Below are 22,697 nucleotides of genomic sequence, written 5' to 3' on the forward strand. Positions count from 1 at the left end.
GTGGAACAATGGGCAAGGGGGTGCAAAAAATCATATAAAAAAAGTTATATAGAGAATTAATCATAAAGCAGAATAATTTAACTTTATAGCTGGAAATGGCTAAAGGAAACATCTAGGTTAACTGTCATTTTACAGATGAGGGAACTGAGGTCTGGCAATAAAAAAAAAAAAAAATGAGTACCTTTTTCCAAATGTTACGTGTCTAATTAGTGCCAGAGCTAGGACCAGAGCCCTGGTAGGCAAACAGTGAATTGCACTTGTGAATTTAAAATCAGACAGCTGGGGGTGAGGGCCATTTCTATCACATACTGGCTGGGTTATCTTAAGTTATTTGAATTCTCTGTCATCAGTTTCTTCATCTGTAAAGTGGGAATACTATACTATCTGCTATATATAATGTGAAAAAATACATATGAAACAATTGAGATTAAAATGAGATAACACGTATTATCCACGGATGTTTTAAGAGCTTGATAAGTGTTATTAGAATTTATGTAACCCAATTTCTATTTTAGTATTCTTTCCACCACCACAGTGAAATGGTTTTTTTCTTCATTTTTGTTTCTCTGACATGCAAAGAAGTCTCTTTTTTAGATCTCTATGCTGATGCAATGTCCTTTTCCCCTCATATGTCTCATTTTTCAGGGCCAAGGAGATTAAGATCAAGTTGGGAATTCTCCTCCAAAAGCCGGAATCTGCCATTGACCTTATCATTCCATACAATGAGAAGCCGGAGAAGCCAGCCAAGACCCAGAAGTGAGTCATGATTATGGATTACACTCTCTACTTCTGGAGGATGGCTATTCTTCAAGTGGAGAGAACCATCCCTCTGTAGAACTACTCCCTTCAGTGACTCATCAAGAATTATAAGAGTCCTCAGAGAGTTGGTTTGTATTGATAAGCAGGATTTTATTTTTTTTTTACACTCTCCTGTATATGGAGCATAATATTGATTACTGGCAGGATGCTTAAACAAAAAAGATAAGACCTCATCTTGGGACATCGTAAGTATGTTTTAAAATACCTGTTCACTTGCTGTCCTTGGGTGAGGTGAGCATTCTTGATCCAATTAATTACGATGACCGGATGCTCACCTGCTCAGGAAATATCCAAGACTGCTTCCTCAGCAGGGAGATATAAGTGGGAACAGTTCACTCAAGAAGAGGCTGGCATCAAGAGAAACCATTAAGTCTAATAGTTTCTTCTCCAACACATTGTCCCTTCAAGGTCCCACAGAGGAAATGAATGAATACTTGACCAGATGCTTCTATTTAAAGCACATCAAACAGCTCTTCCCTAGTCCATAAATTAATATTTCTATAGGACTTCTGCAGTCCTCCCCTACCGCCCCCACATATTTAGGCATGGAGGGAAACTATAATTCCAAAGATTCAAGATGTTACGGCAGTGAACCTAATCCACAATTTCATTGATATTACTGGAACTTAACAAGGCAATGGCAGCCCACTCCAGTACTCTTGCCTGGAAAATCCCATGGAGAGAGGAGCCTGGTAGGCTGCAGTCCATGGGGTCGCTAAGAGTTGTGCACAAATGAGTGACTTTACTTTCACTTTTCACTTTCATGCATTGGAGAAGGCAATGGCAACACACTCCAGTGTTCTTGCCTAGAGAATCCCAGGGATGGAGGAGCCTGGTGGGCTGCCGTCTATGGGTTCGCACAGAGTCGGACACGACTGAAGCGACTTAGAAGTAGCAGCAGCAGCATCACTACTCACAGCATTCACGGTATTTACTGTTGGTCCACTAAATACACAGCCGATGACTGACTAGACAAATGCACTCCATCTTCTCTTTAAAACAATGACACCCCTAAAATCAAGAAAGGAAAGTGAGAAGAAGAGCTAAATGTATTCAAGACCCTTCACTCTACTACCTAAAAGCTTTGCAGAGATCACAGAAGTGTGGTAAAAATAGAGGAATGCCTTTGAACATCCATTTCTTTTAAAATTTAACATTTGTATAAATTGGCCAATCTTTTCTCCAAATGACCTTTCCACTAATGTAGCTGGATTGGTTGGGAGCTAGAGAGATGGGTTATTCCTTTCAAATTTTTTTTTCATCAATCTAAGTGGATATTTCCACTCTCCTCCTTTTATTACTTCAAAGTGATCCCAAACTGGAAGTGAGGCATAATTGAGTTTTCTGCATTTAGAAAAAGGGAAGTTAATTTAATGTGGAGAGCAGGAACCAAGCACTGGGAGAGAATAAGAACCATATTTCATTATAGCAGAAGATCAAAAAGTCTGTTTCGAAATAAACAATGTGGAGGTTATTGATCTGTTGGAATTAACTTTTAAAAAATAAATATAGGGCTACATTTCCTGCTTTGATTCTCGGCTTTAATATCCCACATAGATACTTGAAATATTTGGCTGAACAGGGATTCAGGGAGAAGCAGTTTTGGAAGAAAACCTGAGGCTCACATTTACTGGATTATTTTCTTCTCTTGTCTTCCAGCCCCCTTTTTCTTCCAGAAGTTTGAATTGTTTTGGAAAAATCCTTCTTATCCTTAGAGAATATTTGTGTGTCTCTTACTCATTTTTAACAGTGACCACTACAAAGCTTTCCCATCTTCTGCCAAACTCCTAAACCCCTTTCACCACCTAATATTTGGCACATTTCCATGCCTTTTAACTAGCAGGAGAAGACTGTGTTCTGCATGAGCTCAACTGATCTCTGTTCTCCTCACTTTCAAGATTCTCTGTATTTTTTTCTTTTTACCCACGTTGTTCTCAAGGAGAAGAAAATAAATCTCAGAGGAGAAAATAGACTTTCTCCGGATGGAAGGTATTTTTAACTCCTCTCATCTTTTAAAAAAAAGCAATCCCTTTTAAAAAAGCATTTTCTCTATTTTAAATATAATTTCATTCCTCTCATTAGAAAAAAAAAAAATTGAACCATTGGAAAAAAAAGTTGCCTATATCTCTCCTGCCCAAGGCCAGCTTCTGTTACCATTTTAGTGCTCTTGACTGCTTTTTTCCCCCTCTGGACTGTTTTCCAATAAAACAAACAAGTACCATGCTCCAGTCTTAAAAACGTGCACCCTGCCACCCTCAGCAACAAGCACTTCACCTCTTCTATTCCTATCCCTTCCTTTTGCTTTCATTGGGTAACTCTAGGAATGGAAAATTACTGCTTTCCATTTCTTCTTTAACTCCCTTTAACAGGTCGAAACCTTACTACTTCACTGAAACTGTTATCATTAAGGGCTAACTCCTGACTTGTGGGCTGAATTTGACTCTGCTCACCAGTTGGCCATCTTAAATCTCTCCTCCTTAACTTCTAACTTTAAATTCTCCCCCTGCCCTCTCTCTCTCTAAGGGCTCCCACTTTTGCCCTCCCTCTATATGTGAGCATTCCATAACACTCCACTATAGGTCCTCATAATGAACAATAAACATGTCATGAAACCATGAATATATAGCTTACAATAACTGTTATCATGGCTCATGAAATAATCAATTGCAAAATGCTCAGGAGATGATGTAGATATTTTTATAGTTTATTTTATATTTTAGATGTTCTATTTCTCTCTGTCAAGGTCACTAATTTTTACCTACTTTTTTGTTATTGTTTTACCACTTTATAACTCTAGAATGACCTGTACATGTAAAAGTTCTTAGCCTGTGCATCAGTTCAGTTCAGTTCAGTGGCTCAGTCGTGTCTGACTCTTTGCGACCCCATGAATCGCAGCACGCCAGGCCTCCCTGTCCATCACCAACTCCCAGAGTTCACTCAGACTCATGTCCATCGAGTCAGTGATGCCATCCAGCCATCTCATCCTCTGTCGTCCCCTTCTCCTCCTGCCCCCATCCCTCCCAGCATCAGAGTCTTTTCCAATGAGTCAATGAGTCACCTCACCTTCACATGAGGTAGCCAAAGTACTGGAGTTTCAGCTCTAGCATCATTCCTTCCAAAGAAATGCCAGGGCTGATCTTCTTCAGAATGGACTGATTGCATAGGAGAGAACAATTAGAAAGTGTTGTCCTACACATACTCCAGCCTGGTATACTGCAGAGTGAGCTTTGTTGTGAGGATTAAAGATGGATGCACAATGTCTAACCCGTGAATAGACATCAAAAAGTGGCAGGTGTGTTTATATGTATCCCCATCCACGGTGCTTAGGTCACTGTTGGTCCTGGGGTGAAATCTCAATAAATGTCTATGAACTTGAGGCTGGACATGAGCAGACATATTGCAGGAAAGAAGGAAGAGCTGAACAGGCACTTAAATGCCCATAAATAACCTGGATTTCATTTTTCTTGTCAAGAGCGAGAACACTATCAAGCAAGTTTAAATATGTGCCAGAGACTATGTAGATTTTTTTTTTATGAATAAAATAAAAAAGAAAACCACCAGTGCTTAGAGAGAATAAAATATTCTCCCATGGTTCTAGTTAGGGAAGTGCCAGAGTTGCTTATAACTATAGTCATGGTTCATGGGGCTAAAATATTTGTACTCTAAGTTTTTGGGTAATTTGTAGCTTTCATCAATTAGACTAAACTTGGGCAAACTGAACCATTATTAATTTATGCATTAATCTGACATGCATATTGCAGGGTAGATTAATACTGCAGGGAATGCACCATCAGCAAGTAGAATGGAAAAAATCTCTCTGTGACTGACAAGCTATGGCATCTAGGCAGTGAGTATCATTGCCTTGTAGGAGATTCAGAAAGTAAACGTGATAAGAGTTAAGTAGAGGAAGAGAGCTCTTCCAGTTGAGATCATCACTTCCTGGACCAAGTGGCATTTACACTGGCTATTATAAAACAGTTAAGCATCTCTATAAATGTTTATCTTGCCTTTCATTTGGACTGGTTTCCTCCTCTCCTCCAAATCCACAGACAGAAACTCCATGCCCACTTTCTGTGGTCAGCAATGACCTTGTAAACCAGGATACTTACTGGTCATTTAGATCTGTACCTATCTCATTTCAAAGAAGTCAGACTTAATGGCAAATTCTGAGAATCAGGACAGGATGAACCTGTGGCATCTCCTAGGCTGGTAATCAGAGTACTGGGCTTCATGCTGTGGGGGATGTGTTCTGCTTGACTGTGTCCTTGAATCAATTTGGACTAATATTACCCCCAAGCAAGTTCTGCACACATCGTTTTCAGGAATTTAATCTTGGCTGTGATGTGCTGCTGATAGTGACCATTAGCCTCATTCTAGCAAGACCATTTGAGACAAATTGGATGTGGTAACGTGCCTGAGTTTGGTGCGCCTGCTCTTGCCATTTCTTCTCCCTGTGCCCCTCCACACTACCCTGAGGAGATGGAGGACAGGAAGGTGACTTCATTATACAAAGGTATTTATAAAATCAGAAGCCAATTCAGTCTTCCCTTTGCTCTGTTTCTTTTGTTCAATTATTTAATGTCTTCTTGTTTCTGTCAGCAATCAATAAAGACTTGGTGGGTGTCATATGCATAACATTAAACCCACTGTAGTGAAAAAATTAAGATGGATAAGGCCATTTGTGAAAAACTGTAGGTACAAAATAGTATATGCAAAGGAAAAATTCTCAGTATGAGGTAATATAGAAGAGCCCATAGGACTTATTGACTTGTAGAAAATAGCTCATTTTCTGGTTAGAAATAAAATGAGGCAGAAAAATATAGGGGCATGCTTGTAATTCCTTCCTCATGTCATTTCTCCTCTCTCCTCCCTGTGTTCCTTTATACTAATCAGAAGAAAAAGGGAGGTGAGAAGTTAGTTTCTTGTTAAAAATAAATTTCCAAGGAATTCTGGTTGAGTTTTTGATTCATTACATCTGTGTTTCTAGTCAGGAAAATTAAACCACTAAAGATTACTTAATCAGGTATGTTACTCCCATTTTTGGCTTATTTTAACCGGCCTCTTGAGAAACCTATATGCAGGTCAGGAGGCAACAGTTAGAACTGGACATGGAACAACAGACTGGTTCCAAATAGGAAAAGGAGTACGTCAAGGCCGTATATTGTCACCTTGTTTATTTAACTTATATGCAGAGGACATCATGAGAAACGCTGGGCTGGAAGAAGCACAAGCTGGAATCAAGATTGCCAGGAGAAATATCAATAACCTCAGATATGCAGATGACACCACCCTTATGGCAAAAAGTGAAGAGGAACTAAAAAGCCTCTTGATGAAAGTGAAAGAGGAAAGTGAAAAAGTTGGCTTAAAGCTCAACATTCAGAAAACTAAGATCATGGCATCTGGTCCCATCACTTTTGGGGAAATAGATGGGGAAACAGTGGAAACAGTGTCAGACTTTATTTTTTTGGGCTCCAAAATCACTGCAGATGGTGACTGCATCCATGAAATTAAAAGACGCTTACTCCTTGGAAGGAAAGTTATGACCAACCTAGATAGCATATTGAAAAGCAGAGACATTACTTTGCCAACAAAGGTTCGTCTAGTCAAGGCTATGGTTTTTCCTGTGGTCATGTATGGATGTGAGAGTTAGACTGTGAAGAAAGCTGAGCACCGAAAAACTGATGCTTTTGAACTGTGGTGTTGGAGAAGACTCTTGAGAGTCCCTTGGACTGCAAGGAAATCCAACCAGTCAATCCTAAAGGAAATCAATCCTCAACATTCACTGGAAGGACTGATGCTGAAGCTGAAACTCCAGTACTTTGTCCACCTCATGCAAAGAGTTGACTCATTGGAAAAGACTTTGATGCTGGGAGGGATTGGGGGCAGGAGGAGAAGGGGACGACAGAGGATGAGATGACTGGATGGCATCACCGATTCAATGGACATGAGTTTGGGTGGACTCTGGGAGTTATGATGGACAGGGAAGCCTGGTGTGCTGCGGTTCATGGGGTCACAAAGAGTTGGACATGACTGAGAGACTGAAGTGAACTGATTCACAGTCTCACCATTTTCTTTTCAGAAAGAGTAAATCTTGGGGAAAAAAAAAAATTATCCTGTTTTGTTTGGGCAGGAAAATGAACCTGCATTTAAAAAAACTTTTTGCCAAATATCAAAATGAATCCGCCACAGGTATACATTTCGATATTTGGCAAAACTAATACAATATTGTAAAGTTTAAAAATAAAATAAAATTAAAAAATAAAAAATAAAAATGAATAAAATTAAAAAAAATAAATTAATAAACTTTTTGGCGATGATATGCGGCATATGAGACCTTAGTAGGGATCGAACCACATCCCCGGGCTAGGGATCAAACCACATTCCCAGCACTGGAAGCACGGAGTCTTAACCACTGGGCTACCAGAGAAGTACCCCCCACATTTTTTTTTAATTCCAGATTTTTTTCAGTGTAGACTTGCTATGGTAATATTCCCACCAGGAGGCAGCTTCATGCCTTGCGTCTTCCATCAGCCCCAGTGAGATGGCAACTGGCTGTCAATGTGAAAGAAATGCTCTTTGAGTGACCTCAGGCTAGGGCTGAGCCTCATGGGCCCCTGGTTATAAATGTGCAGTACAAACTTCTTCCTAAATGCATGCTTTAGTTTGTACCCATGATTTGTTTGTATTATTTGAGATTCAGTTTTATCTATTTTTTATTGGATTCTAAAATCTTGGTTGTCAGCATATAATCTCCCACTGGGAGTTCTGTAGCTTTAATAAGCAGATTTCCTTGTAAGCTAGGGAGAAAAGGCATGTTTAAAATGAATAAATCCTGCAATGATCAGAAAAAAAAAATGCTCTCTGTAGATTAAATTGGTGTTTAAAGTGTAGCCCTGATGAAGCAGGAAACATGAGTTCAAGACCCATAGTAGGAAAATTGGATTTTATTCAGTTACATTTGGAAAGGAAAGACCACAATTGGAGACATTGTCATGGGATACTCAAGAATATCAAGACACAGCTTCATGACAAATACACTCTGATTCTGAAAAGGGACAGCCCTAACCAAATTGTTCAACAAAGATGAAAATATGCAAGATAGATGTAGGAAATCAAACCCAGCTCATCAAACTCACTTGATCAGAATAAAACAACTGTAACTCTCTTTTTCTGAGAATGTCATCAACTATAACATTTCAAAGAAAAGCAGGTCCAAGTCATTGTTGGTGTATGTGGTTAACTTTCTTCTAATGCAACTTTTTCTGTCTCCTTTTTTCTTTCCTAATGCTTAATTTAGACCCTCGCTGGACGAGGCCCTGCAGTGGCGTGATTCCCTGGACAAGCTCCTGCAGAATAATTGTAAGTTTGGGGAAAAAAGAACAACCGTAAATTTGAATTATTTTTATAAAGGTCAGGGGAAAGAGGCCAAAAAAGGGCAGCTTTAGGTTGCCAGTGCCTTCTTCTCAAATTTTGATATCTCTTCAACTTTGGAAGGATGCCAAGGGAGTATGATTATCTAGCTCATCTTGGGAGAATGTGAAAATGAGTTGTCTGGAGGGCTCCTGAGTACAAGTTTTATTCCCATCTGTCCTGCTTACTTGAATGAGCAGAGCTAGTAGTTTGACCTCTGTTCGTCTTAAAATTTTCATCAGTAAAATAGAGACACTGCATCTTCAAGCTTGGCCTCATAATGGCTTGATATGGATTGGGTGTATCAGTGTACATATCACTAAACTCTGAGGCATGGTTTGGGTGGTATTTCAAATTGCTATTAATTGCTTTTGGAACCAGCCACAGGTTGTTAACCTCTCCGAAACTTATTTTCCTCTTCTGGCAGCACGCCTTTTGTATCTTCATTCAAGACATGACAAAAGCGAAAGCAAGATCTCCTCTCCAAGCTAATACCAATACCCCTGAGCACTATTTGCCTTTTCCCAGTGCAAAATCCTTACTGACTCCCAAGGTCGGAAGTATTGAGTTTAAATTTCTAGTTCTTAGACTTCTCCACAGTAACTATTATTGCTGGTCTGCAGTCAAACTGCACTGTTTTCCCCTCCATTTCTATGTGTCAGCCCTTTGACGAGAAGATTTTGTATTCGTATCTCTATCAGTTGAAATTCTCCTCTCCCACTAGAGCGAATCTAAATACTAAGTGCCTAGTTTTCCTTGACCATCCAGAATGATTTATGCTCCCTCTGAGTTTCCAGGAGTTAGTTTGCACATTTTTCCGCTACTTGTTATTCACTGCATCATGCTCTGATCATGGCATCTTCCTCCTATAACAGATTATAAACTCATTGACAACCAGGATTTAGTCTTTTTCATCTGGATAATTTCACAACAGGAAGTGCACGGTAATACAAAAATCTTGAATGGTTCTCCCTAAAACTAGTATTTATGTAAATTTTCTAACTCACATTTTTCCATTCTCACTATAAAAATTGAATATGAAACTTTGTTCAATGCTTTGTGAAAATAAGGATTTAAAAAATATTTCCCACAGGACCATCAAGATTCATAGACATAGAATAGGTGGCCAAGAATGTATGAGGAAATGTATACAAACAACATTTTTTGTCTTGTTTTTGGCAAGGTCATCTTCTGTTTACCTGTGATAGAATCAATATCTAATATCTGGAGGCGGAGTACCAAAGTCATTAATTTGAAACTTTCTCAACATTATCAACTTCTGACTTTTAAAAAAATTTACATTACTGAAGTATAGTTCATTTATAATGTGTTACTCCTGTACTACAGTGATTCAGTTCAGTTCAGTTCAGTCGCTCAGTCGTGTCCGACTCTTTGCAACCCCATGAATCGCAGCACGCCAGGCCTTCCTGTCAGTCACCAACTCCCGGAGTTCACTCAGACTCATGTCCATCAAGTCAGTGATGCCATCCAGTCATCTCATCCTCTGTCATCCCCTTCTCCTCCTGCCCCCAATCCCTCCCAGCATCAGAGTCTTTTCTAATGAGTCAACTCTTCGCATGAGGTGGACAAAGTACTGGAGTTTCAGCTTCAGCATCAGTCCTTCCAGTGAATGTTGAGGATTGATTTCCTTTAGGATTGACTGGTTGGATCTCCTTGCAGTCCAAGGGACTCTCAAGAGTCTTCTCCAACACTACAGTTCAAAAGCATCAGTTTTTCGGTGCTCAGCTTTTTTCACAGTCCAACTCTCACATCCATACATGACCACAGGAAAAACCATAGCCTTGACTAGACGGAGCTTTGTTGGCAAAGTAATGTCTCTGCTTTTCAATATGCTATCTAGATTGGTCATAACTTTCCTTCCAAGGAGTAAGCGTCTTTTAATTTCATGGCTGCAGTCACCAACTGCAGTGATTTTGGAGCCCCAAAAAATAAAGTCTGACACTGTTTCCACTGTTTCCCCATCTATTTCCCATGAAGTGATGGGACCAGATGCCATGATCTTCGTTCTCTGAATGTTGAGCTTTAAGCCAACTTTTTCACTCTCCTCTTTCACTTTCATCAAGAGGCTTTTGAGTTCCTCTTCACTTTCTGCCATAAGGGTGGTGTCATCTGCATATCTGAGGTTATTGACATTTCTCCTGGCAATCTTGATTCCAGCTTGTGCTTCTTCCAGCCCAGCGTTTCTCATGATGTACTCTGCATATAAGTTAAATAAGCAGAGTGACAATATACAGTCTTGACGTACTCCTTTTCCTATTTGGAACCAGTCTGTTGTTCCATGTTCAGTTCTAACTGTTGCCTCCTGACCTGCATATAGGTTTCTCAAGAGGCAGGTCAGGTGGTCTGGTATTCCCATCTCTTTCAGAATTTTCCACAGTTTATTGTGATCCACACAGTCAAAGGCTTTGGCATAGTCAATAAAGCAGAAATAGATGTTTTTCTGGAACTCTCTTGCTTTTTCCATGATCCAGCGGATGTTGGCAATTTGATCTCTGGTTCCTCTGCCTTTTCTAAAACCAGCTTGAACATCTGGAAGTTCGTGGTTCCTGTATTGCTGAAGCCTGGCTTGGAGAATTTTGAGCATTACTTTACTAGCGTGTGAGATGAGTGCAATTGTGAGGTAGTTTGCTCATTCTTTGGCCTTGCCTTTCTTTGGGATTGGAATGAAAACTGACCTTTTCCAGTCCTGTGTCCACTGCTGAGTTTTCCAAATTTGCTGGCATTTTGAGTGCAGCACTTTCACAGCATCATCTTTCAGGATTTGAAATAGCTCAACTAAAGTTCTATCACCTCCACTAGATTTGTTCGTAGTGATGCTTTCTAAGGCCCACTTGACTTCACATTCCAGGATGTCTGGCTCTAGGTGAGTGATCACACCATCGTGATTATCTGGCTCATGAAGCTATTTTTTGTACAGTTCTGTGTATTCTTGCCACCTCTTCTTAATATCTTCTGCTTCTGTTAGGTCCATACCATTTCAGTCCTTTATCGAGCCCATCTTTGCATGAAATGTTCCCTTGGTATCTCTAATTTTCTTGAAGAGATCTCTAGTCTTTCCCAATCTGCTGTTTTCCTCTATTTCTTTGCATTGATCGCTGAGGAAGGCTTTCTTATCTCTTCTTGCTATTCTTTGGAACTCTGCATTCAGATGCTTATATTTTTCCTTTTCTCCTTTGTGCATATAAAGTGTTCAACAAACATTTATTGAATAACTGGGTTAATGAATGACTTCATTATCCTTCTGGCACACAGAAATTTCATGAAGTCAACTAGGAAGAAAATATTTATGTTTATCAGTTGACTTATTAATTGTGTTACCTGTGGCTTTAAGGCCAATACCTGACACATGAATTATGCATACCCTGGGTACAGGTATTTATTGCTACTATCAATAAACAAAATTAGAAGAACTGTTGTCATGTTTTTAAAGCTATTAAGGAGAAAGATATAAATTTATATGCCCATTCACAATCCTTTTCAGTCACACTAATCCTTAGGGCCACACGTTTATATATTTCAGGCTTTTAGGAGATAGAGAAGTAATAGAATAAGTTAAGCCAGAGGCACTTAGTGTTAACACCTAGCATTTTGGGACTGAAGTTTTTCAGCTTGCAAATAGTTGATTTCCATGGTGTGAGCTTGAGATCCGACATTCTTGCAGTAATGTTTTTTGCCTCTAAAGGGGAAATATGTATATGCATATATATGTGTGTGCAAATATATATGTAATATTCACATTTTATTTAATTAGATATAATATTTTAAAATTATATATACTATGTATGTGTCTTGAGTATATATGTGTGTGTGTATAATCTTAAGTTCCATATCATTATCTTCTTAAGTAATTAATACTTTTAAGATTTGGACAATTTCCCCAAGTAATAATTGGGAAAACATTTGATAACTGTTCCAGTTGAAAGTCTTTCCTTGAAAGGGTATTTATCCATTCAAACCAGCACAAATAATAAAAAGCATTTCTGGTATGGATACAGAGGTCTCACAGAAATGAAAAAGAACCAGACCCTACAGGAGGTGGTGCCCTGGGCACACAGGACAGCCTCTCCCTCCCCACCTCTGTTTCTCTGTTCCACATTTCTGTCTCCCTCTTCCTTTTTGTCTTTCCATTTTCCCGTCGATCTCTGCTTCTATGACACTATCTCTCTTGCCCCTTTGTCTCTGCTTCTCTCTGTCTATTTCTAAAGAAGGACCAGTGAAATGATAGGCGTGCCCAAGTAATTCTACCCCAACACCATTAGCCTAAAAGAAACAGTTTTTGACATATTTTCCCAAACACTAACTTTCATGCATTGTGAATAACTAAGCCAAACTTTGGCAACTCAGTTCTTATAAGATATTCTTTGCATCTGCAAAAACCAGTGGTCTATTACCAGAACTATTATGGTTCTGACATTAGCTATGATTGATTCAGAATAGGTAATAAAGAAAGATACATTTGAAAAACATGCACTAGAAACATGATTCCTTTTTGCATGTTTGTTTGATAAATTAAATCATTTAACCTCAGAGAGTGTCATGTTTGTTGACTTATGAGGAACATTTGACATTCTCTTGTGCTGATATAGGATATTGATTCTCATCATTGATACAGTCCCTCAAGCCTTCCTTAAATCCATGTTTTACTAAAAATTTTTTGAGTGAAAATGAAATCAATTGGTACCAAACCTTTAAAAAAAGTTAAGACCATTAAGCTGCTACTCAATCTGTTCCACAAGATTATTTTTTTATTTAATAAAATATTCTTTATTGATATATAATTGATTTATAATACTGTGTTGTGTACAGAATAATTATTTATTTTTTACTGATTATATTAAGCCTATTAAAACCTAATAGGCCTTACCTAATAACATATTCAAAATCTTTTTTAATTGCCAAGTATATTTGACTCTGTTCTGAGAAAACACCAATTTCTTATGTTTTCGTCTTCAGTTTTATATACAGAACCATCTGTTTTCTTTTTGAAGGTCCATGGGGCACATAACTGATGCACTGCTTTTTCAATACAAAAACAGATTGCATGTGGGAGTTTAAATGAGACAGTGACATTAAACTCTTCCATGTACTATTTTTAAGAGCAGAGAAAGAATGAAACATAGCCCAGTAGCCACACAATTTTTATGTGAATCTCTTTGCCCCAGGAATTCCAAAAGGTCAGAACATTTTCCTGAAACATCTTTGAGATTTGGACTCTTGCATGGGGAATGGAATAGTCTGGATCTGGGCTCCTCTTTTTGTTTCTGTCTTTGCATTCTCCTCTACTTCTCTTCTTTGATTTCCAATTTTCTCCCTTCTTTTGTCTGGCTGTTCTTTATCATCATCTTACTCACTAGTAGTCACAACTTTCTTTAAAGCAATAGTTATAAAAAAGCAATAGCTTACATTCATTATTCAGTCACTGTTCTACACATTTTGCATACACTAGGTTATCTAATGATTTCAATAATTTTAGCACTTAGATATGCAAACAATTTGTATTTTTCAGAAAAAGCAACCAAGACAGAGAGAGTTTAGGTAACTTGCCCATGAAATAAAATACTGCAGCAATAGCAAAATCAGTAAATTTATTTTTCCTTAATGTTTGTGCTCTTCAGTTTTGAGACATAGGAGGAAATTTTTATCTCAGTGAGTCTTATTTTATTCAGTTTGAACCTTTATTAAATATTAGATCCACAGATTTACACTAAGAGGTGGGATACTTTTGAAAGAGGGGCAAAGATAAGTGAAACTCGAATCTTGAACTCAGATAATCAACAGCATTCTGGGAGAAAGAGTCATAGTAGCAAATAATCCCATGGGGGAAAAAAAAAAGTAATCACTTCTCTTACGTGAATCCAGGAAATGTTATTTTCTGAGCTCATTCCCTGTCTAGGATGTCTTGGTAATGTGGTAAATGTTATTGTTGTGGCATCCTGGAATGTATCCTCAGGTCATAAATAACAATGTTTTGGAGGACTAGAATTTTAGCTGTACCTTTTTCAAAGATGTGGAAAGGGTGATTCAGAATGCCTGAATCACTATGTCATGGGGACATGAGGCTAATGAGAGTTAATTTGCCCTACACTTATTCCGTGAAGTTATTGCTTCCTCTGCAGTCTTGGACCTGATAGTGTGGGAGTTCATAAGACTTCATTCATATCGTCATTTCCCAGCAGCTAGAAAGTGCCTGGGAATTTTCTCATTTCAGCAGAGATTAACTGACACCTTTTGTTTAAGGAACAATAAAAACTTTAAGGATGACAGAAAACTCAGTCTTTATTTCTTCTTTCAGCATGTACTATTGATTCCTGTGTCACTAAATGATAACACATCAGTTCAGTTCATTCAGCTCAGTCACTCAGTTGTGTCCGACTCTTTGTGACCCCATAGACTGCAGCACAACAGGCTTCCCTGTTCATCACCAACTCCTGGAGCTTACTCAAACTCATGTCCATCGAGTTGGTGATGACATCCAACTATCTCATCCTCTGTTGTCCCCTCCTCATCCTGCCTTTAATCTTTCCCAGCATTAGGGTCTTTTCCAATGAGTTAGTTCTTTGCATCAGGTGGGCAAAGTATTGGAGTTTCAGCTTCAGCATCAATTCTTCCAGTGAATATTCAGGACTGATTTTCTTTAGTATGAACTGGTTGGATATCCTCGCAGTCCAAAGGACTCTCAAGAGTCTTCTCCAACACCACAGTTCAAAAACATCAATTCTTTGTCACTCAGCCTTTTTTATAGTCCAACTCTCACATCCATACATGACCACTGGAAGAACCATAGCTTTGACTAGACGGACCTTTGCTGGAAAAGTAATGTCACTGCTTTTTAACATGCTGTCTAGGTTGATCATAACTTTTCTTCCAAAGAGCAAACGTCTTTTAATTTCACGGCTGCAGTCACCACCTGCAGTGATTTTGGAGCTCCCAAAATAAAGTCTGTCACTATTTCCATTTCTTCTCCATCTATTTGCCATGAAGTAATGGGACCAGAAGCCATGATCTAGTTTTCTGATGTTGAGTTTTAAGCCAACTTTTTCAGTCTCCTCTTTCACTTTCGTCAAGAGGCTCTTTAGTTCTTCTTCACTTTCTGCCATAAGGTTGGTGTCATCTGCATATCTGAGGTTATTGATATTTCTCCTGGCAATCTTGATTCCAATCTTGGCTTGTGCTTCATCCAGCCCAACGTTTCTCATGATGTGCTCTGCATATAAGTTAAATAAGCAATAAACATACTCCTTTCCTAATTTGGAACCAGTCTGTTGTTCCATGTCCAGTTCTATCTGTTGCTCCTTGACCTGCATACAGATTTCTCAGGAGGCAGGTCAGGTGGTCTGGTATTCCCATCACTTTCAGAATTTTCCACAGTTTGTTATGATCCACACAGTGAAAAGCTTTAATGTAGTCAATAAAGCAGAAGTAGATATATTTCTGAAATTCTCTTGCATTTTTGATGATCCAATGGATGTTGGCAATTGGATCACTGGTTCCTCCGCCTTTTCTAAATCTGAACATCTGGAAGTTCATGGTTCATGTACTGTTGAAGTCTGGCTTGGAGAATTTTGAGCATTACTTTTCTAGTGTGTGAGATGCGTGCAATTGTGTGGTAGTTTGAACATTCTTTGGCACTACCTTTCTTTGGGATTGGAATGAAAACTGACTATTTCCAGTCCTGTGGCGACTAATGAGTTTTCCAAATTTGCTGGCATATTGAGTGCAGCAAATTATTGAGTGCATATGGACTTCGCTGGTGGCTCAGATGGTAAAGAATCTGCCTATAATGCAGGAGACCCAGGTTCGATCCCTGGGTCAGGAAGATCCCCTGGAGAAGGAAATGGCAACCCACTCCGGTATTCTTGCCTGGAAAATCCAATGGATGGAGGAGACTGGTGGGCTACAGCCCATGGGGTCGCAAAGAGTTGGACACGACTGAGCGACATCACTTTCACTTTCACTTTGAGTGCAGCACTTTCACAGCATCATCTTTTAGGATTTGAAATAGCTCAACTGGAATCCAGCACCTCCACTAGCTTTGTTCACAGTGATGCTTCCTAAGGCCCACTTGACTTCACATTCCAGGATGTCTGGCTCTAGGTGAGTGATCACACCATCATGGTTATCTGGGTCATGAAGATCTTTTTTGTATAGGTTTTCTGTGTATTCTTGCCACCTTTTCTGAATATCTTCTGCTTCTGTTAGGTCCATACCATTTCTGTACTTTATTGAGCCCATCTTTGCATGAAATATTCCCTTGGTATCTCTAATTTTCTTGAGGATATCTCTACTCTTTCCCATTCTGTTGTTTTCCTCTATTTCTTTGCACTGATCACTGAGGAAGGCTTTCTTATCTCTCCTTGCTATTCTTTGGAACTCTGCATTCAAATGGGTATATCTTTCCTTTTCTCCTTTGCCTTTCCTATCTTGTCTTTTCTCAGTTATTTGTAAGGCCTCCTTGGACAACCATTTTGCCTTTTTGCATTTCTTTTTCTTGGAAATGGTCTTGATCATTGCCTCCTGTACAATGTCATGAACCTCTGTCCATAGTTCTTCAGGCACTCTGTGTATCAGATCTGGTCCCCTGAATCTATTTGTCACTTCAACTGTATAATTATAAGGGATTTGATTTAGGTCATACCTGAAAGGCTTATGAAATCACATAGTGCTGGAAATATGGGCAGGAGTGAGGGAAAATATATCTGATCTTATTCTGGTGAACATTATTAAGTGGTTTTAAAGCAATTCTTCTAGGTCGGTTATTAGAGAAAATTGTTTATCATACCTACCATCACTCCCCAATGTATTTTTAGGTGTTGCTCAATTTAAAAAGAAATGTTTTTATATTAAGTACAGGGAGAAGGGATTAAAATGCAAAGTTTCTTGTTTGGATCCAGAATTGTCAGTGACCCTAATACAAGTTAATTATAATTCAGCAATTCTGTTTCTTTAAAAGTGAGTGCAGTTGCTGGGAACTGTGAGGTATATAAAGACAAAATGTATAGAAGGAAAATTGGAAACTGACAATGCTATATTTCTGGCTTAATCATGATATTTTGTGCATATTGTTTGAAATTGATGTATTGGGCAATGACTAATGAATGAAAGTTAGAATCTATAAAAAGAAGTAGGGAGAAATATTCAAGAAAAATGGAAATAGAAATTAGGTCAAAGGAAGTGAATTCAGTACATGACTATGTTCTCCAAGTAAAACTAATGAATTGTAGAAGTGTCCTCTGATGAGGGACAAGTTAGAGGAAATGTAGACCTTGAGGTTCCAGTCAGTCCAGCCTTCAGCCTGGGAGGCAAACGCCAGGCCAGGCGTGCCTGTAACTCTGATATAGTCTGTGGGGAGCTAAAATTTTCTCTCCTTCCTTTAGAAGTCCACTTACCTTACATAATAAATGTGTGTGGATTCTCTCTCAGTACATACAGATTTGTTAGAATTGGGGTTAAAAAAAGTATCTATCTATTTATCAATTACCTATCTATCTATATCTCTCTATCTAACTACATATATATCTAACTATCTATGTCACCTTTAAAAGGAGTAAAATATTGAAGATATAAAATGATTTTTCCTTTGTTCCTCTTCATTGCCTTCCTAATTCCTGACCTTGCCTTCAACTTATCTACCACTTTGGAGCTTAGAGCTGCAGAACAAGGTTGCTGCTGCTAAGTTGCTTCAGTTGTGTCCGACTCTGTGCGACCCCATAGATGGAAGCCCACCAGGCTCCCCCGCCCCTGGGATTCTCCAGGCAAGAACACTGGAGTGGGTTGCCATTTCCTTCTCCAATGCATGAAAGTGAAAAGTGAAAAGGAAGTTGCTCAGTCGTGTCTGACTCTTAGCGACCCCATGGACTACAGCCTACCAGTCTCCTCCATCCATGGGATTTTCCAGGCAAGAGTACTGGAGTGGGGTGCCATTGCCTTCTCCGGCAGAACAAGGTTAGAAGAAAGAAAAAGAAAACAAAAGGATCAGACCCAAGAATCTCTAATATACATATTTGTATAATATATATATATATAGGCTTCCTTTGTGGCTCAGACAGTAAAGAATCTGCCCTCAATGCAGGAGACCTGGGTTTACAAGCTGAAATATATTCTACACGAACAACAGTACTCTGAAAAAAGGACCACAACAGTCATTCTTACACTTAATTTAATATGTGTTAAAGAGTGATGTTTCACTGATGGGTGTAGTAACTGCTCTATACGTGGGCCCCCTTCATCAGGGTCCTACCACTCCTCCTTCAGGTCTCCTGTCTCACTTTCTCATATAGGCCTTCTTTAAATGTAAAATCAGTCTAGGACCCTTTTGTTACTCTTATTATCTTTCATATTGCTTTCTTTTGTTGTGTATACATTTTTTGTATATGTTTCATCATTTTCTTTTCTACCTCCCCGGAATCTTCACTGGGGCAGGTAGCATGTCTATTTTACTTACCATAATTCCTGGAACATAGTATTTGCTCCAAAAATCAACTTTAGAAAGAAAAAAACTGAGTAGTGGATACATGAGAGTAAACATTAATATTACTTACACTACCAAATCAAATTTTAAGTGTATCTTTTTCTTTTTGGTAACTGGTAAGTATCCAGAATGGCATTAGTGCTCACAGTGTTCCTCAATGCTATGTACAGTTAAACTTTTATCACCCAAATACAGACTGTCTGTATTTGAATCCCAGCTCTGCCACTTTCCAGCTGGTTAACTAACAGAAAGTTACTTGACCTCTCTGACCTTGTTTGTAAAATAGGATATAGCAGCCTCTGCCTCTTAGATTTGTAATGATTAACAAATGAGTTAACTTTAGTAAGGTTATTACACAAATAAAGAAATGTGTTACAAATAAACCTAGGCTACGACATGCGATATAGTGATAGACGGATGATAGACAGAATGCATTTCCTCAAATAACCTTTTTCCTTGCTAGATGGACTTGCCAGCTTCAAAAGTTTCCTGAAGTCTGAATTCAGTGAGGAGAATCTTGAGTTCTGGATGGCCTGTGAAGATTACAAGAAGATCAAGTCCCCTGTCAAGATGGCTGAGACAGCAAAGAAAATTTATGAAGAATTCATCCAAGCGGAGGCTCCTAAAGAGGTTGGTCCTGACTGGAAGGTGGGTGAGAGTGGTCAGTGGGGGTCAGCTCAACCACTTCCCAGGAAGGATTTCCATCTGCAATACAGTTTGCAGCTAAAGGTTATTCCTATTTGAAAGTGGGCCACCTTTCTTAAACACCTACTGAATGCAAAGGGAGAGCAATACAATCAAGCAGATGTGAACTTCATCTCTGTTTAGACCACTTTCTAAGCAGTATGGGTCTCTCTTAGTAGCATGTAATCACAAATGAGGATAATACAGGCTGTATGATCTTGGGTGAAGTACTCAGTCTCTCTGAACTTAGTTTCTTTCTTTGGGAGAATGAGGATAATGAAGACTATTTTGCAGGATTGTTGTGATGATGAAATTAAACAGTGGATGTGAAAATACATATCTCAGCATTTGAACAAATTAATGTCTGATGAATGTTTCTATCACTTCACCTTTTCCCCTTTCTCCTTTCCTCCTTCCTTTTCTTTTTTGGTGAAAATTATCTCTTTTACATCCCATTCTCCACCACACCCTGGTCTCCCTTAGGGCTTTTGCATTTACTCTCTGATCTGGACAAGATTTCTACTCATGAAAACCAAATGATCACATGGTAACAGTGCTACAGATGTTGGAGGACAATATAATATTAATTAACTGTTAAAGATGTGTGTTGATTTCAAAGAGGCTTTAGGGCAGTTTATCTGCCCTTTCCTATTTGTAAAAGTGAGTTGAAAAGATTTTTTGTGAAATTCAGGATGGCCTCAGCAAGACCCATTCATCATGTTTCGGTCAGGTCACTGATTTTGAATTGCACACTGTAATCCAATCTGGACATCAAACATTTCATCAAAATTTGGGGTCAGGTACAGAGGTGATCTGAGCAAACCCTCTAGGCAGGCAGTAATTAACTTAAGATGATTTGAGAGAGGGGAACCCTAATATCTTTTTTCTCTCACAGGTGTCCTAGACTCTCAAGGTTCTATCATTTGAGACTTATTCCTTTGGTAATGCATTACTCATCACTGATCCTTTTGAAAGGGCAACTTTATCTGAATGGATTATTATAATTGAATAATCAAATTAGATTATATACCTAATGCCAACAGATGAGCCACCTCCATGACATAGGAGGTGGAGGTGAGGAGCAGAGAGTATAGAGTACTACAGGTCAAGCTGGAGAAAGTGAGAATCCTAGCATGCACCTGGGTTTAGTCTTACTCTGGGAATTATTTTGGAATCCTCCCTAGATCCCCTCTTCTACCCCTCAGTCTCTCACCCCATGCGTATGTATTGGCTTTCCCCTACTTCTGACGGCATTTGTGCTGGCCTGTTCTGTCAGCATGGAACCTCTACTTGTGATGTTACCAAGGACATTAATCTACTGTTAGTATTAAATTTGACACAATTTCCTGACTTTGACTGATTTCCCATTTCCAGCCTATCTTCTTACCACCTTCATTCCTCTTGACAGAAGTCTAGGATTTGAGTATATGCAAATGATGGAGATGCATCCAGGCTATTGCTAGCTGCTCTGAGCTCTAGGAAAACATTGTTCTCAAAGTTCCTTACTAGAACACTCAGGGGTATCATGAAAATATGAGAAATTAAGAATGGAGTTTCAAAATAAATAAAACCCTTGTTGAGTTACTAGAACACACAAATGATGGCCTTCATTATAAGGACGTTTGGGCTCTAATTAAAATAGCTTTGGCCTCCAGTCTCTGAGTTGAGCATCAGAGGGATGTAAATCCCACTCCAGTTACATAATAAACACTCTGTGAATGTTTGTGAGATGAATGGATGCAGGTATACTGACTCCAGACCTTTCTTGATGTATGACTTTGGGCAAGTTTCTAACTAAAGCTTTTTAATTCTCAATTCTCTTTAATTGTAATAATTTCATGTATGTGTGTGGTATGTGTATATATACCTGCTGCTGCTGCTAAGTCGCTTCAGTCATGTCCGACTCTGTGCGACCCCATAGACGGCAGCCCACCAGGCTCCCCCGTCCCTGGGATTCTCCAGGCAAGAGCACTGGAGTGGGTTGCCATTTCCTTCTCCAATGTGTATATACCTAGAGGATGTTTAATAAATTGTAGCTATTGTTTTAAAAATTAACTTGCATTTTGACAAAAATTTATGATTTCACTTTTTAAAACATGTTTTATTTATTTACTTATTTTTACTTATTTTTTACCATTTATTTTTGGTTGCACTGGGTCTTCATTGCTGTGTGTGGGCCTTTCCTAGTTGTGACAAGCAGGGGCTACTCTTCCTTGCAGTGCGTTGCGATAGCTTCTCTTGCTGTAGAGCACAGGCTCTTGGCACAGACTTCAGTAGTTGAAGCGCACAGGCTCAGTAGCTGCGGCTTGCAGGCTCTAGAGTACAGGCTCCCTTGTTGTGGTGCATGGTCTTAGTTGCTCTGCTGCATATAGAATCTTCCCATACCAGGGACTGAATCTGTGTCTCCTGCATTAGCAGGCAGATTCTTATCCACTGTACCACCAGGGAAGGCTTACTATTTCATTTTGATGAATACCCGAATGACCTGTATAACAAGTTTACCCACGCAAATAGTAATCTAAATTTTCTTTATCTGAATATTCACTTCAGTTCTTTAATATTAGGAACTGAAGGAGAGATGCAGTGGTAAAAAATTGGAACTAAGATTTAAAAATGAGAAGTTACCCTGTGTAGTTCAATAAACAGATAATTTATATACTAAAAACTGTCATGTCTGTATCTTAATAAAAAATTTTTTCTTTGCCCAGTAGTGTACAGGTGAGTATATATCAAAATGATTCATTAGAGGAGCCCATGCACATAAAAATAGTAAGAAAAAATAGCTGTTACGTGTGCAACTCTTAGCAACCACATGGACTGCAGCCTACCAGGCTCCTCCATCCATGAGATTTTCCAGGCAAGAGTACTGGAGTGGGGTGCCATTGCCTTCTCCCATTTATGTGTTAGAGAGGTTAAAATATGTATCACTTCTTTAAAAAACATATCAATTCTTTAAAAAATAGGATTAATAGATAGCTTTATAATTGTTAGAGATTTTATAATTTTTAGCTTTAAAATTTTCAACTATTTTGGCTGATGAGCAGTCTGGCTGCTCATCTAATTCAGTATATATTAAAAAGAAGGAAGAAGTATTGCTTTAGTGTGGCAGGAAGGATAACAGACTGTTCCTCACTAGCTGTTTGTAGGCATATAAACTGACCTCTTTGGATCTTGGAGTCTTCACCTTTGAAGACAGACATCTGACTACCTCACCTTTGAGGCCGTTTCCAGCACAGTCTGTGAAGTCTTCCACCATTCCTGCATAAAACACACAGGTTGCTCTCACCTGTGGAAA

General features: G+C 38.9%; 1 protein-coding gene across 1 annotated transcript in view; it reads left to right on the forward strand.

Annotated features, from left to right (window-relative positions):
- The window catches only part of LOC129656588 (regulator of G-protein signaling 5), a 57,390-nt gene that overhangs the window by 28,397 nt on the left and 6,296 nt on the right, over positions 1 to 22,697 (forward strand). The window contains exons 2-4 of the mRNA XM_055587234.1: positions 646 to 756; positions 8,117 to 8,178; positions 19,182 to 19,348. Of these exons, the coding sequence (XP_055443209.1) occupies positions 646 to 756; positions 8,117 to 8,178; positions 19,182 to 19,348 (340 nt within the window). The remainder of the gene's footprint in view (positions 1 to 645; positions 757 to 8,116; positions 8,179 to 19,181; positions 19,349 to 22,697) is intronic.

This window comes from Bubalus kerabau, chromosome 6, assembly GCF_029407905.1.
Source record: "Bubalus kerabau isolate K-KA32 ecotype Philippines breed swamp buffalo chromosome 6, PCC_UOA_SB_1v2, whole genome shotgun sequence".
In the NCBI taxonomy this organism is placed as follows: Eukaryota; Metazoa; Chordata; class Mammalia; order Artiodactyla; family Bovidae; genus Bubalus; species Bubalus kerabau.